At 38.1% G+C, this 13,088-nt stretch overlaps 1 protein-coding gene and 1 non-coding gene across 2 annotated transcripts; both read right to left on the bottom strand.

Annotated features, from left to right (window-relative positions):
• Positions 1-613: 613 nt before the first annotated feature.
• On the bottom strand, positions 614-720 carry LOC112997822 (small nucleolar RNA R71). The gene has a single exon (XR_003262896.1). It is a non-coding gene; the product is annotated as a small nucleolar RNA R71 (small nucleolar RNA).
• An 11,040-nt stretch (positions 721-11,760) lies between these two features.
• LOC121174578 (pentatricopeptide repeat-containing protein At2g01360) lies at positions 11,761-12,650 on the bottom strand. Its single transcript, XM_041013953.1, is given in 3 exon segments — positions 11,761-12,233; positions 12,236-12,315; positions 12,592-12,650. Coding segments are annotated over 3 exon segments (612 nt in total).
• Between the last annotated feature and the right edge of the window lie 438 nt (positions 12,651-13,088).

The raw sequence follows: 13,088 nt of genomic DNA, 5'->3' as shown, positions 1-13,088 counted from the left end.
AATGTAGTGTATGACTAGAGGCAATCCATCTGACTTACAACCCTTTGATCCTGAGATAGATAGGACATTTCATAGATTAGTTAGGCATCATTTTATACCTTTTGATCATTCTGAGCATTCCATTACTGGTGAATCTGTGCATTCTGTTATTGGTGATTTTGAACATCCTGATCTTGAGCATTATAATTTTGAGCATTCTGATTCTGAGCATTCTGATTTTGCACATTTTGAGAACATGGCACAACCTCCACCCCATGAGAGGACTCTAAGGGAAATGGCTGCACCTGATTTCACCTACGAAAACTTGTGCATCCAATACCCTGATGAGGATGTCCCATATGTTCTTAAAACTGGACTGATTCATTTGCTTCCAAAGTTTCATGGCCTTGCAGGTGAAGACCCGCACAAACATTTGAAAGAATTTCACATTGTCCGCTCCACCATGAAACCCCCAGATGTCCAAGAGGATCACATATTTCTGAAGGCTTTTCCTCATTCATTAGAGGGAGTGGCAAAGGGCTGGCTGTATTACCTTGCTCCAAGGTCCATCACGAGTTGGGATGACCTTAAGAGAGTATTCTTAGAAAAAATTTTCCCTGCTTCCAGGACCACAGCCATCAGGAAGGATATCTCAGGTATTAGACAACTCAGTGGAGAGAGCCTGTATGAGTACTGGGAGAGATTTAAGAAACTATGTGCCAGTTGCCCCCACCATCAGATTTCAGAACAGCTTCTTCTCCAATATTTTTATGAAGGACTCAGTAATATGGAGAGAAGTATGATAGATGCTGCCAGTGGTGGAGCCCTTGGAGACATGACTCCTGCTGAAGCCAGAAATTTAATTGAGAAGATGGCTTCCAACTCCCAGCAGTTTAGCGCCAGAAATGATGCCATAGTCATTAGAGGAGTGCATGAGGTAGCTACAAACCCATCTGCATCATCTGAAACTAAGAAGCTTGAAGGCAAACTGGATGCATTGGTTAACTTGGTAACCCAGCTGGCCTTGAATCAGAAATATGTACCTGTTGCAAGGGTTTATGGTTTGTGCTCCTCTGCTGACCACCATACAGACCTTTGCCCTTCCATGCAGCAACCTGGAGCAATTGAGCAGCCTGAAGCTTATGCTGCAAATATTTACAATAGACCTCCTCAACCTCAGCAGCAAAATCAACCACAGCAGAACAATTATGACCTTTCCAGCAACAGATACAACCCTGGATGGAGGAATCACCCTAACCTCAGATGGTCCAGCCCTCAGCAACAACAACAGCAGCCTGCTCCTTCCTTCCAAAATGCTGTTGGCCCAAGCAGACCATACATTCCTCCACCAATCCAACAACAACAACAACCCCAGAAACAACCAACAGTTGAGGCCCCTCCACAACCTTCCCTCGAAGAACTTGTGAGGCAAATGACTATGCAGAACATGCAGTTTCAGCAAGAGACCAGAGCCTCCATTCAGAGCTTAACCAATCAGATGGGACAATTAGCTACCCAATTGAATCAACAACAGTCCCAGAATTCTGACAAGCTGCCTTCTCAAGCTGCCCAAAATCCCAAAAATGTCAGTGTCATTTCATTGAGGTCGGGAAAGCAGTGTCAAGGACCTCAACCCGTAGCACCTTCCTCATCTGCAAATGAACCTGCCAAACTTCACTCTATTCCAGAAAAGGGTGATGACAAAAATTTACCTAACAATTTCTGTGCAGGTGAATCTTCTTCCACAGGTAATTCTGATTTGCAGAAGCAGCACATTCCCCCTCTTCCATTCCCTCCAAGAGCAGTTTCCAACAAAAAAATGGAAGAGGCAGAGAAAGAGATCTTGAAAACGTTTAGAAAAGTAGAGGTAAACATACCTCTGTTGGATGCAATAAAGCAAATTCCAAGATATGCCAAATTCTTGAAGGAGCTATGCACTAATAAGCGGAAGCTTAAAGGAAGTGAACGAATTAGCATGGGCAGAAATGTCTCCGCATTGATTGGTAAATCTGTTCCTCAAATTCCTGAAAAATGCAAAGATCCAGGTACATTCAGCATACCTTGTATCATAGGGAATAGTAAGTTTGACAATGCCATGCTAGACTTAGGAGCTTCTGTTAGTGTTATGCCTCTGTCTATTTTTAATTCTCTATCTCTAGGCCCCTTGCAGTCAACTGATGTGGTAATTCATTTAGCTAATAGAAGTGTTGCCTACCCTGTTGGTTTCATAGAAGATGTCTTAGTTAGAGTTGGTGAACTGATTTTCCCTGTTGATTTTTATATTTTGAATATGGAAGATGGATTTTCTCAAGGATCAGTTCCCATCATTCTAGGCAGACCCTTTATGAAAACTGCTAGAACTAAGATAGATGTTTATGCAGGCACACTATCTATGGAATTTGGTGATATAACTGTTCATTTTAATATTCTGGATGCTATGAAATACCCATCTGAAGATCTTTCTGTATTTCGTGCTGAAATAATTGACCATGTTGTTGATGAATACATGACTGATCTTTATTCTAATCTGCATGCCTCTCACTCTTCATGCATTGAGTCTGAAATTGTACTTGATCATATGTCTGAATTTGATGCTGAGAGTGAATCTGAGAGTGATATTGATTGCATGCCTGGTGGTGGTGTTTTACCTCTTGAGATTGATTTTATAGAGTCAGATAGGACTAACCATGTTTCAGGAAGTACACATACCTCTAACTTTCTTTATGAGGTAAAGGCTGAGAAACCATCTCCTTCTACCACTGTCCAGCCGACCACACCAGAATTGAAGCCTCTGCCATCAAATTTAAAATACGCTTACTTGGATGATAGCAAGAGTTTTCCAGTGATTATATCTGCCTCCCTTGCTGATGAGCAAGAGGAGAAGTTGTTGTCAGTTCTCAAGAAGCATAAGAAGGCTATAGGTTGGACCCTGGTGGACATTCCTGGTATTAGCCCATCCACATGTATGCATCGAATAAATTTAGAGGATGGAGCTAAACCAGTAAGACAACCACAGAGAAGACTCAACCTGGTGATTCTTGATGTAGTAAAGAAGGAGATAACCAAGCTTTTGCAAGCTGGAATCATTTATCCTATCTCCGATAGCCAATGGGTGAGTCCCGTCCAGGTAGTCCCGAAGAAGACTGGCCTCACAGTGATCAGAAATGAGAAGGAGGAGTTGATTCCTACTCGGGTGCAGAACAGTTGGAGAGTCTGCATTGATTATAGGGGGCTGAACCAGGTTACCAAAAAGGACCATTTTCCCCTGCCATTCATTGACCAGATGCTTGAACGCCTGGCAGGTAAATCCCACTACTGTTTCCTTGATGGTTTTTCTGGTTATATGCAAATTACTATTGCTCCCGAGGATCAGGAAAAGACCACATTCACCTGCCCCTTCGGCACTTTTGCTTATAGGAGGATGCCTTTCGGCCTGAGCAATGCCCCTGGTACCTTCCAGCGGTGCATGATTAGTATTTTCAGTGATTTCTTAGAAAATTGCATAGAGGTGTTTATGGATGATTTCACTGTATATGGATCCTCTTTTGATGGTTGTTTGAATAGTTTGGAAAAAGTTTTGAATAGATGCATTGAAACTAACCTTGTTCTAAATTTTGAAAAATGTCATTTTATGGTTGAGCAAGGTATATTTTTAGGCCACATTATTTCCAATAAGGGTATTGAAGTAGATCCTGCAAAAATTTTTGTTATTTCACAATTGCCTTACCCCTCTTGTGTGCGAGAGGTGCGATCTTTTCTTGGTCATGCAGGATTCTACAGGTGCTTTATAAGGGATTTTAGCAAAGTAGCCCTTCCACTGTCCAACTTGTTGCAAAAGGAGGTGGAGTTTGACTTTAATGACAGATGCAAAGAGGCTTTTGATTGCCTCAAAAGAGCGTTGACTACCACCCCCATCATCCAGGCACCCGATTGGACAGCCCCTTTTGAGCTTATGTGTGATGCATCAAATTATGCATTGGGGGCTGTCCTTGCTCAGAAAATTGATAAATTGCCCAGGGTGATATATTATGCTTCTAGGACTTTAGATGCTGCCTAAGCAAATTATACTACTACTGAGAAAGAGCTTCTAACCATAGTTTTTGCTCTTGAAAAATTTCGATCTTATTTGCTTGGTACTCGCATTATTGTTTATACTGACCATGCAGCTCTAAAGTACTTGTTGAAGAAGGCTGATTCTAAACCTAGGTTGATCCGATGGATGCTCTGGCTCCAAGAGTTTGACTTGGAGATCCGTGATAGGAGCGGAGCACAAAATCTAGTTGCTAATCATTTGAGTCGGATCGAACGTGTCTCTGATGCAGATTCACCTATTCGGGATGATTTCCCGGATGATCATTTGTATATATTGTATAGTATTTCTGACTCTCTTTCTACTCCCTGGTTTGCTAACATTGTCAATTATTTAGTTGCCTCTGTTTTTCCTCCCTTAGCATCTAAAGCCCAAAAAGATAAGATTAAAAGTGATGCTAAGCATTTTATTTGGGATGACCCCTACTTGTGGAAATTGTGCAGTGATCAGGTCATTAGACGGTGCATTCCAGATCATGAGACTGACTTAGTCCTGCAATTCTGTCATTCTTCCGCACCGGGAGGTCATCTTGGTGTTCAAAGGATAGCTCGCAAAGTGCTTGATTGTGGTTTTTAATTGCCCACCATCTTTAAAGATGCGTGGAAGATCTGCAGCACTTGTGAGCAGTGTCAGAGAGCAGGAAATACACTTACATGGCGACAACAAATGCCTCAGCAACCTATGCTATTCTGTGAGGTGTTTGATGTCTGGGGTATAGATTTCATGGGTCCTTTTCCTGTCTCTTTTGGTTATGTTTACATTCTCCTTGCAGTTGATTATGTTTCAAAATGGGTGGAAGCCAAGCCCACTAGAACTAATGATGCTAAAGTTGTCGCAGACTTTGTCAGGTCTAATCTATTTTGCAGGTTTGGAGTACCTAAAGCAATTGTTAGTGATCAAGGAACCCATTTTTGCAACAGGACAATGCATGCCCTGCTTAAAAAGTACGGGGTGGTACACAGGGTATCCACACCATACCACCCCCAGACTAATGGACAGGCAGAAATTTCTAACAGGGAAATCAAGAGAATTCTAGAGAAGATTGTGCAGCCAAGCAGGAAAGATTGGAGTACCAGGCTTGATGATGCTCTCTAGGCACATCGGACTGCCTACAAAGCACCCATAGGAATGTCTCCTTATCGGGTTGTCTTTGGAAAGGCATGTCATCTTCCAGTGGAAATTGAGCACAAAGCATACTGGGCAGTGAAGACTTGCAACTTCTCTATGGATCAAGCTGGCGAGGAAAGGAAGTTGCAACTGAGTGAGTTAGATGAAATCCGCCTAGAAGCCTACGAGAATGCCAAGTTCTACAAAGAAAAGACCAAGAAGTTCCATGATAGCATGATAGTTAAAAAAGACTTCGTGGTTGGGCAAAAAGTGTTATTGTATAATTCTAGGCTTGGACTCATGAGTGGTAAGTTGAGGTCTAAGTGGATTGGTCCTTTTGTTGTTACTAATGTTTTTCCTTATGGTACAGTTGAGATCAAAAGCGACTCCACAAACAAGAGCTTCAAGGTCAACAGACATCGACTTAAGCCATTCCTCACGAACCCTTCTTTAGTGGACGTAGTGGTGGAAGAGACTTCCTTACTCCACCCTACTCTTCCTCCACCATGACTTAGGGAGTTTTTCTTTTCCTATCTCCTTCTTTGCTTTTATTACACTTGTCCGATTCTCTTTGATGATTTGATGGTTTTTAATCTTTTAATTGTGCTACATTGAGGACAATGTGTTGTTTAAGTATGGGGGGGAGTGTTCTTTGGTTTTGCTAGTTTTGTTGGTTTTGTTAAGTTGTTAGTTGTGTTAATTTGTTAATGTTGTTAGTTTCGTCGGATTTTCAGTTTAATATTTTGGGTCAATTTCGTGTGCACGTACGACTTTGCATGTTTTTCTTTGAATTATAGGATATGTTCAAGAAATGGGTAATTGTTTTGAAAATAAAAGTTCTTGACATTTTGTGACTTGAAATCCTTGATTCTTCTCTACATGTCATGATAGTTTTGAAAGCTCAATTTGAAAGTGATGATTTTACCTTTGTGAGAATTTGAGCCATCCATCATTATAATCATTTGGTGTGTTTTGCCCCATTGATTGCTTGCACAATAGCCTTGGCTTGATTCTTGTTGATGTGTCCTAATTCACATGCATATTTGGAAATGATTAAGGCAATTTTGTTCTTATAAGCTTCTAGCCAAATGGACTTACCTTGAATTAATTCCTTTGATAGCCCTTTTGAGCCTTGTTTCGCTTTCCTTGTTTTGAAGCTCACTACAAGCCTTAAGTGAAAAACCATGATATTACCATATCCTTAAGGAATTTTGGAGCTTTGGAATTGTTTTGGGAATAAGTGTGGGGGGTTTTTGTTTCATTGGACAACTTGTTTTGTTGGCTATGCTTCATGATGTATTTTGGGCCATACTTGATGTACATTGTATATTGGTTAAATGTTGGACATGCTGAATGAAATGTTGTTTCTCAAAGGATAAAGAGCAAAAAAAAAATTCGAAAAATGAAAAAGAAAAGCAATAAAGTTGAGTGAATAAGATCTTAAATGGCACAAGAATGATGAAACTCTTGGTTCTACTCTTCATGTTTAATTTTTATCTTTACTTCTTTTTATTTTCTTATTTTTTTTTCTTAATATGCACTTATTCCCCTTTGCTCCTCTATTCCTTTGGGATTTAGCCACTTATTCCATATTTCTCCATACCTTGTCCTTGGCCCCATTACAACCTTAAAAGACCTTTTGATCCTCATGTGCTTGTGTTTATGGGTTGATTGTCAATTTTAGAATCTTGCCAAGTTTATGTGGTGTTTGCTTTCATGGGTGCTTTGAGGGTAAATAGTAGCCTAGACACTTGAGAGATAGAGTGTATATCTTGTGAGGCTTTATCACTTTTCATTCTTGAGCTGATTAACTATTTTGCCATGATTGGGTTGCTTGGATGATTTTCATGAATGTCTTGACTTTTTGGATCTCCTTATGTTAGATGTTACCCATTCCTTTCATTCCCTGATGTTCATTGAGAAATATGTGAATGTTTTTGTTTGTCTCCCTCTGATATCCTTGGATTTTGTTCTTTGTTTCATTTTGCGCAGGAGTGCAAAAGGCTAAGTATGGGGGGTTTTGATGTGCCATCATTTTCTTCTATTTTCTAAACCCTTTTTGCACCATTTTAATTATTGATTGGTCTTAATTGTCAATTAATTAGGCAGTTTTATTATTTGGGCTCATTTAGCTAATTTGATGTTTTTAATCTAATTTCAGGAATTAATGAAACATTGGGCTTAATCCGGATTTTGGTTGTGGACTTGAAGAGGGCAAATAAAGCAGCGCTTATCTTAGTTAATTTCTAATTAGGAAATTTCGCAATTTTATTTTATGTTGTTCAGTGTTTATTTCGTTTTGGGCCAGAGTATTGTAATAGGGCCCAGTGACTTTGAGTGACTCTTTTTAAATAGCTGCCTTGGGATTCGTGCAGGGCATTCTATTCTGTTATGCTATTCATTATTCAGAGCTTTGTTTTAGGGTTTTCGTTTCTCTGTTTTGATGCTTCTGAGTTCGTAATGCAATTTTACGTTTTCTGCTTCTAATTACAATTTCGTTCTTGCTTCTTCTTCTACTCTCATTTATGTTTCTGTTCCATTTTACATTTCTGTTCGTTTACGTTTCTGTTCATTTACATTTCCGTTCATTTACGTTTCTACTTCATGTTTCAATTGCGTTTTCTGTTTGAATCCATGGAAGGCTAGATTTTCTGGTGTTGTTTCCTTTTGAGGACGAAGCCCAACTCTCTTTGAGGTTTCGCTTGTAATGTGGTTTCATGGCAGTTCTCCCTTCACCAGTATCCCAAATTCGTGAATATTAATCAGTGCACGCTTCGTGTTTGATTAATTGCCTCTGAGCCTAACTTGCGTTCATGCTTAATGGACGAAGGGCTAACTGGTGTATGTGGTGCCTAATCACGTATTGAAAACCCTAAGTTGATTTTCGCTTAGTAAATTGAAATAGGGTTGGATTAAGTGGTTGACTGTTAGGGACGAATTCTCCATAACCCAGGATAAGAGAATGGCTTCTGAATCAGAGGAAACAACCCGTTTTTAATATTAGTAGTTTTGTATTCCAATTTACTTGTTCTGCTCTTTAATCACAAAACAAACAAACCCCCCCCCCATCGTTACTGTTACTGCAAGTATATTATGAACATTTGGCTTGTCACTGCTCGTTGGGAAACGACCTAGGATCACTTCCTAGTTACTGCATTTTCATGTTTATTTGATTCGGGTACGGCCTCGATCAAATAGACATATAGTATATGCTTTTATTCTTTAGAATTAGATCATCTCTAAGCCATGGATTTATGGATTTTGGATTAAGAAATCCCCAGTCCTTGATAAAATCCTAGTACAATTGATACATTATGGCCACCACAGAAGTGATTAAGACTATAGCAAACCATAGATTGTCATTTTTCCTGTTGTATGTTACTCTAGCCCCTGCTGCCACTAGTGCATTCTTTCTTTCTTTACAACAATGACTTTCGAAGAGAAAACAATTTAACCACCTTAGCCTCAATTCCCCACTACACCCTTCTAGAGTGTGTCTTGGGGATTTTTTTCACAGTGATGACCATCCTCCTTCAGCTTCCTTATGAGTACATAGACAACAATCCAGTTCCCACCATAGTCTTCAAGGGTCGCCCGAGAACATTCCACACCTTCATAATATTCATAATCTTCGCCTTCTCGGGTGCCACCAATGCACTTGTGGCATTCAATAAGTCAAGATTTTCTAGGCTTTGTGGTATTATGCAATGGGTTCTATGGCTTCTGCTTTGGCAATTCTCTTGTGGGCATTGTGTTGCACATGTTTCAATTAGAAAGGCTGGACTTTGATTCTGGAACTGCTACATCTTTATAAAGATTAAACATTCTTGTGTTGTATCTTGAAGATTTTTGGCTTCAACCTCTTAGGAAACTATTGGTTTATGTGAGAGCCAGTATGATAAAATTTTTTAGCAAAATTTGAATTAATTAATTATTGAATGTAATTTATCGGATTAATAATTATAATTTTAATGATAAAACATATTAAAATTGATTATTGTTACATAATTGCATAAAAGTCTTAACTCTTAAACTTTGTTCCTTGGATTTATGTACTTTTGGTTCCTTTGTTTCATCAATCATGTGGTATGTTCAGACTTCAAACTTCTTAATTTGGACTTCTATAAGAGTGAGTCTTGGAACAACAATCAGGTTGTTGCCTTGTGACCTGGAGGTCACAGGTTGAAATCATGGAAACAATTTCCCACTTGTGAGGGTAAGACTACATATATCTACCCTAGTGGGTGGGAGCCTTGTTCTCTGGGCAGATCTATAGTTCTATGGTAAACTATTTTAGTAATTAAATGAACAAAGGGTTAATTGAGAGAAGGTTCATATTTTGTTTAAGCTTGCAGCAAGTTTTAGAAAGTAATTTTTATAGGCCTGCACATATCTAAAATCTATAAAACAAGAATGAGTAGCAAGAAGTATTCGCAAAGTGGCCTTGCTAAGCTTCTATCACAGAAATGTCCAAACAGAAAATTTTAGCCTAAGTTTCCCAAGTAAATATTAAGTCAATCTCAATTAGCAAACTGAACAGCTTCTCAACAGAAGGCAAGTGCCTGGAGGATTATAATAATGAGTAATCCTTTGTATTCTAATTCTAATTTCAAAATTACATAAGCATCAAAATTTTGAGGCATGAAAAATCAGATTATAGAACAAAAACAAAAAATATTTCTGTTGCAAAATATATAAGAATAAATATAAAGAATTCAATCTAGTCTCAATATATATTCATAAATTTCAAAACTAATTGGGTTTATCATTTAGTTTTTTAACCTCTCGCAAATTGGTCTAAGACCTGGAAGATGAAGAAAATAGTTGATTAATGAATGAGAGTTGTAACATAGGATTTATTTTATTAGTAGAATCTCAATTTTGCAGCAATGGTATTCTTTTGTATCAATTAGCTATCATAAATTTAGATGTTGTGTATTTACTTATCTGCAATTTGCATACTTGTCAGCTTTGTTTATAATCAAAGGACACTGATTTTCTTACCTGGTAGTGGTACTGGATACTTTAGCTGATGATAGGAGCAGTGCTATATGGTGCTGGCCAAAATTGACCATAAGTTCATTGCTATACACACACACACACACACACACACACACACACACACACACACACACACACACACACATAAGGGGTAGATAAATGTCTTCTATCCATGTCTCAAATGGAGAACAATTATACCCCCTCCCCCTTTTTTCTGGCTATAAGAACACTGGTTATTTGCAAGATAGTACTCTATACCAGTATTCTTGTAGATCAATATTGAAAAAATCAATAAGAAACTCCCACTCATGTAATTCTTCCATTTTATTTAGTGCTTTTTTTTCTTCTCCGAAACATAATGTCAAATTTGTTTGAGTTCACATAGTTATTTCCTACATTTTAAAAGGCTAAAAAAACAGTATACCCAGAAATAAAAGACATTAAAAAAAGGAACTTTTAAAAGACCATCAAAGAAAAAGATCCGCTAAGTCGAAAGTTTTACTAACAGCTTTGCACCAAGAGGCCACTTTCTTTTTCCTTAATTCCTCAGTCATTAAGGGGCGGAAAACATTAGCATTCTTCAACTTGTCCTTAGTATTGAAAAGATAATCTTCTTTCCAAATCCCAATAGCTAATCCTACAGTATAGGCTGCTCCAAGTGTTGTTGTCTCTATGTCAGTAGGTCTAATTGCTGGACATCCCACCAAATATGCTTGTAGAACATTATTAACAAAAATTTATCAGTTATGTGAAAAGTAAAAGAGGTTTTGCATCAACCTATGAACATGAACACTTCAGTAACAATTAACAGTAAAGAAGAATAACAAACCAGAAATCATATAATGAATGTTATTGTCAGGGGAAAAGTAACATGATCATTAACAAAATTAAAAAAAGAGATCCATAGAAAATAATATGAAATTAGTCCAAACCTAAATTTGCATCAGCAGGTTGTTTATAGCTGCCCCATCATCCACTCTAAGCAAAAAATTCTTTCGAGATTCACTTTCTCCTGAATCTTTATGCATTGAATCCAAGACATCTTTCACTTGGAAACACATGCTCTCGAGCGTAGCTCGAGCAATGTGAGCTTTGCTTGTAAACCTTGTTATTCCAATACAAACGCTACGAGCATCCTCACGCCACCATGGAGCAAACAATCCATTAAAAGCAGGAACAAAGTAAACCCCACCAGTGGATTCAACCTGTAATGCCATCTCCTCTATCTTTGAAGCACTAGAAATGATGCCAAGACTGTCTCTAAGCCACTGCACTGCATCTCCGGTGATAGCAACTAATCCTTTCAATGCATAATTGGTTGGAGCATTTAGGCAAAGTTAGAACTTGTTTTGTGCATCATATGGTTTCCTTAAGAACACTGGAGTTCATCCATTCCACACTGGTAGCATTGTCTATAGGATGGCACATGATAGTTAGACCTTGTTGGCATCTCTAATTAACTGCATCTTGGATCAAAATATCTATTTATTTATAGATAGATATGCTGCAACCAGCATACCCCCACTCACTATTCAGCATGCCCTCAGCTTGAATAAAATATGAAAACTCCCAAAGTTCCAAAATCAAAGTACTACATCAACAGAAAACAAAAGATTGCATATCTTCCCCTCTATGCAAACACTTTCTTGAGAACCACTATTGGCAAGTAAGCTCTTGATCTTCTTTGCTTTCCTATAATGTTCTGCTTCAGCATATTTACCATTTCTTTCCAAACCGGTTAATAGTCCATCATAAGTACCTAACACAGGACAAAATTCTTTGCTGCACATGATTTTGTGTATCTCAAGTGCCTCGTTAACTCTTCTAACAGAGAAGTAAACACTAATTAAAGCAGTATAGGTAGCACTGCACTTATGGTTATCAGGTAATAAGTTGAAAATCTTCATGGCCAAAGAGTGCTTCCTAGCATAACCAAGCCTAAAGATCAAAAGTGAAGCCAAATAGATTCCAAGAGAATGCCCAGCTCTAGTCATTTTCTCAACAATTTCCACCAGCTTTGAAAACATATTTGATCTGATCAACAAGCCATTAAGTAAAGATATCTTGTTCTCTCGATACTTATTCCCATTGTAACACTGTACTTGAAAGCCAACAAAGCACCTTCAGGTCGGCAATGACTACAATTTACCTCAATAATGGTTGATACAACCTTATGATCTTAAGATATTTTGTGTTCCTCACAGTTGACATAGTTAAGGCAAGAGACACCACATGCACATCACTTTCTACCACGTGCCAATAAAGAATTGTCTAGTTTGTATGCATTGAACTTGGCTTACACATTTGTTATTCCATTCTAGTTCATAGGTTCCTATGGTTGGAAAATTTGATGTTTTTCTCTTATCTATATGTTAGTCATTTCTATAGAAACATATTGAACCCTTATTTGCTACAACATAAGCTCGGAGACCATTATCATTTTTCTGTTTGCCTCATCATTGACGATATTCATTGTTGGAGACTATTGATACTGAGCATTATCACAGGTACGAATGCAAAACATACTTTTCTTGGCCTGGTTTATGTTAGAGTCCTTTTTTACATTGTTTTATGTGATTAATGACTATTGTTGTGCATATAGTTAATGTTTATCATAAGTGAACCTTAGATTCCCATTTGAGATTCAATACAATGATTCTTGCGGATAGTTTGCATTAATTGTTGAATTGAATCTTGAATTGTCCGTTTGGACAGTTTGGGGAGACTCATATTTTTATGGTAGAGTCATGCGTTAAGGTTAAGATTTCTTTGTTAAATTTGATGAAATTTTGGTACAATGCATTTCTATTGTTCTCTGAGTGCATACTTGATTATCGGGGAATTAATCTCACCGATTTCATGTCGTGTACTTGGAGACCAATGCGAAATGCTGCCAAAATTTTGTCAATTT

The sequence above is a fragment of the Glycine max genome, chromosome 1 (genome assembly GCF_000004515.6).
Source record: "Glycine max cultivar Williams 82 chromosome 1, Glycine_max_v4.0, whole genome shotgun sequence".
Lineage (NCBI taxonomy): Eukaryota > Viridiplantae > Streptophyta > Magnoliopsida > Fabales > Fabaceae > Glycine > Glycine max.
This window is presented reverse-complemented; position numbering and strand designations above follow the sequence as displayed.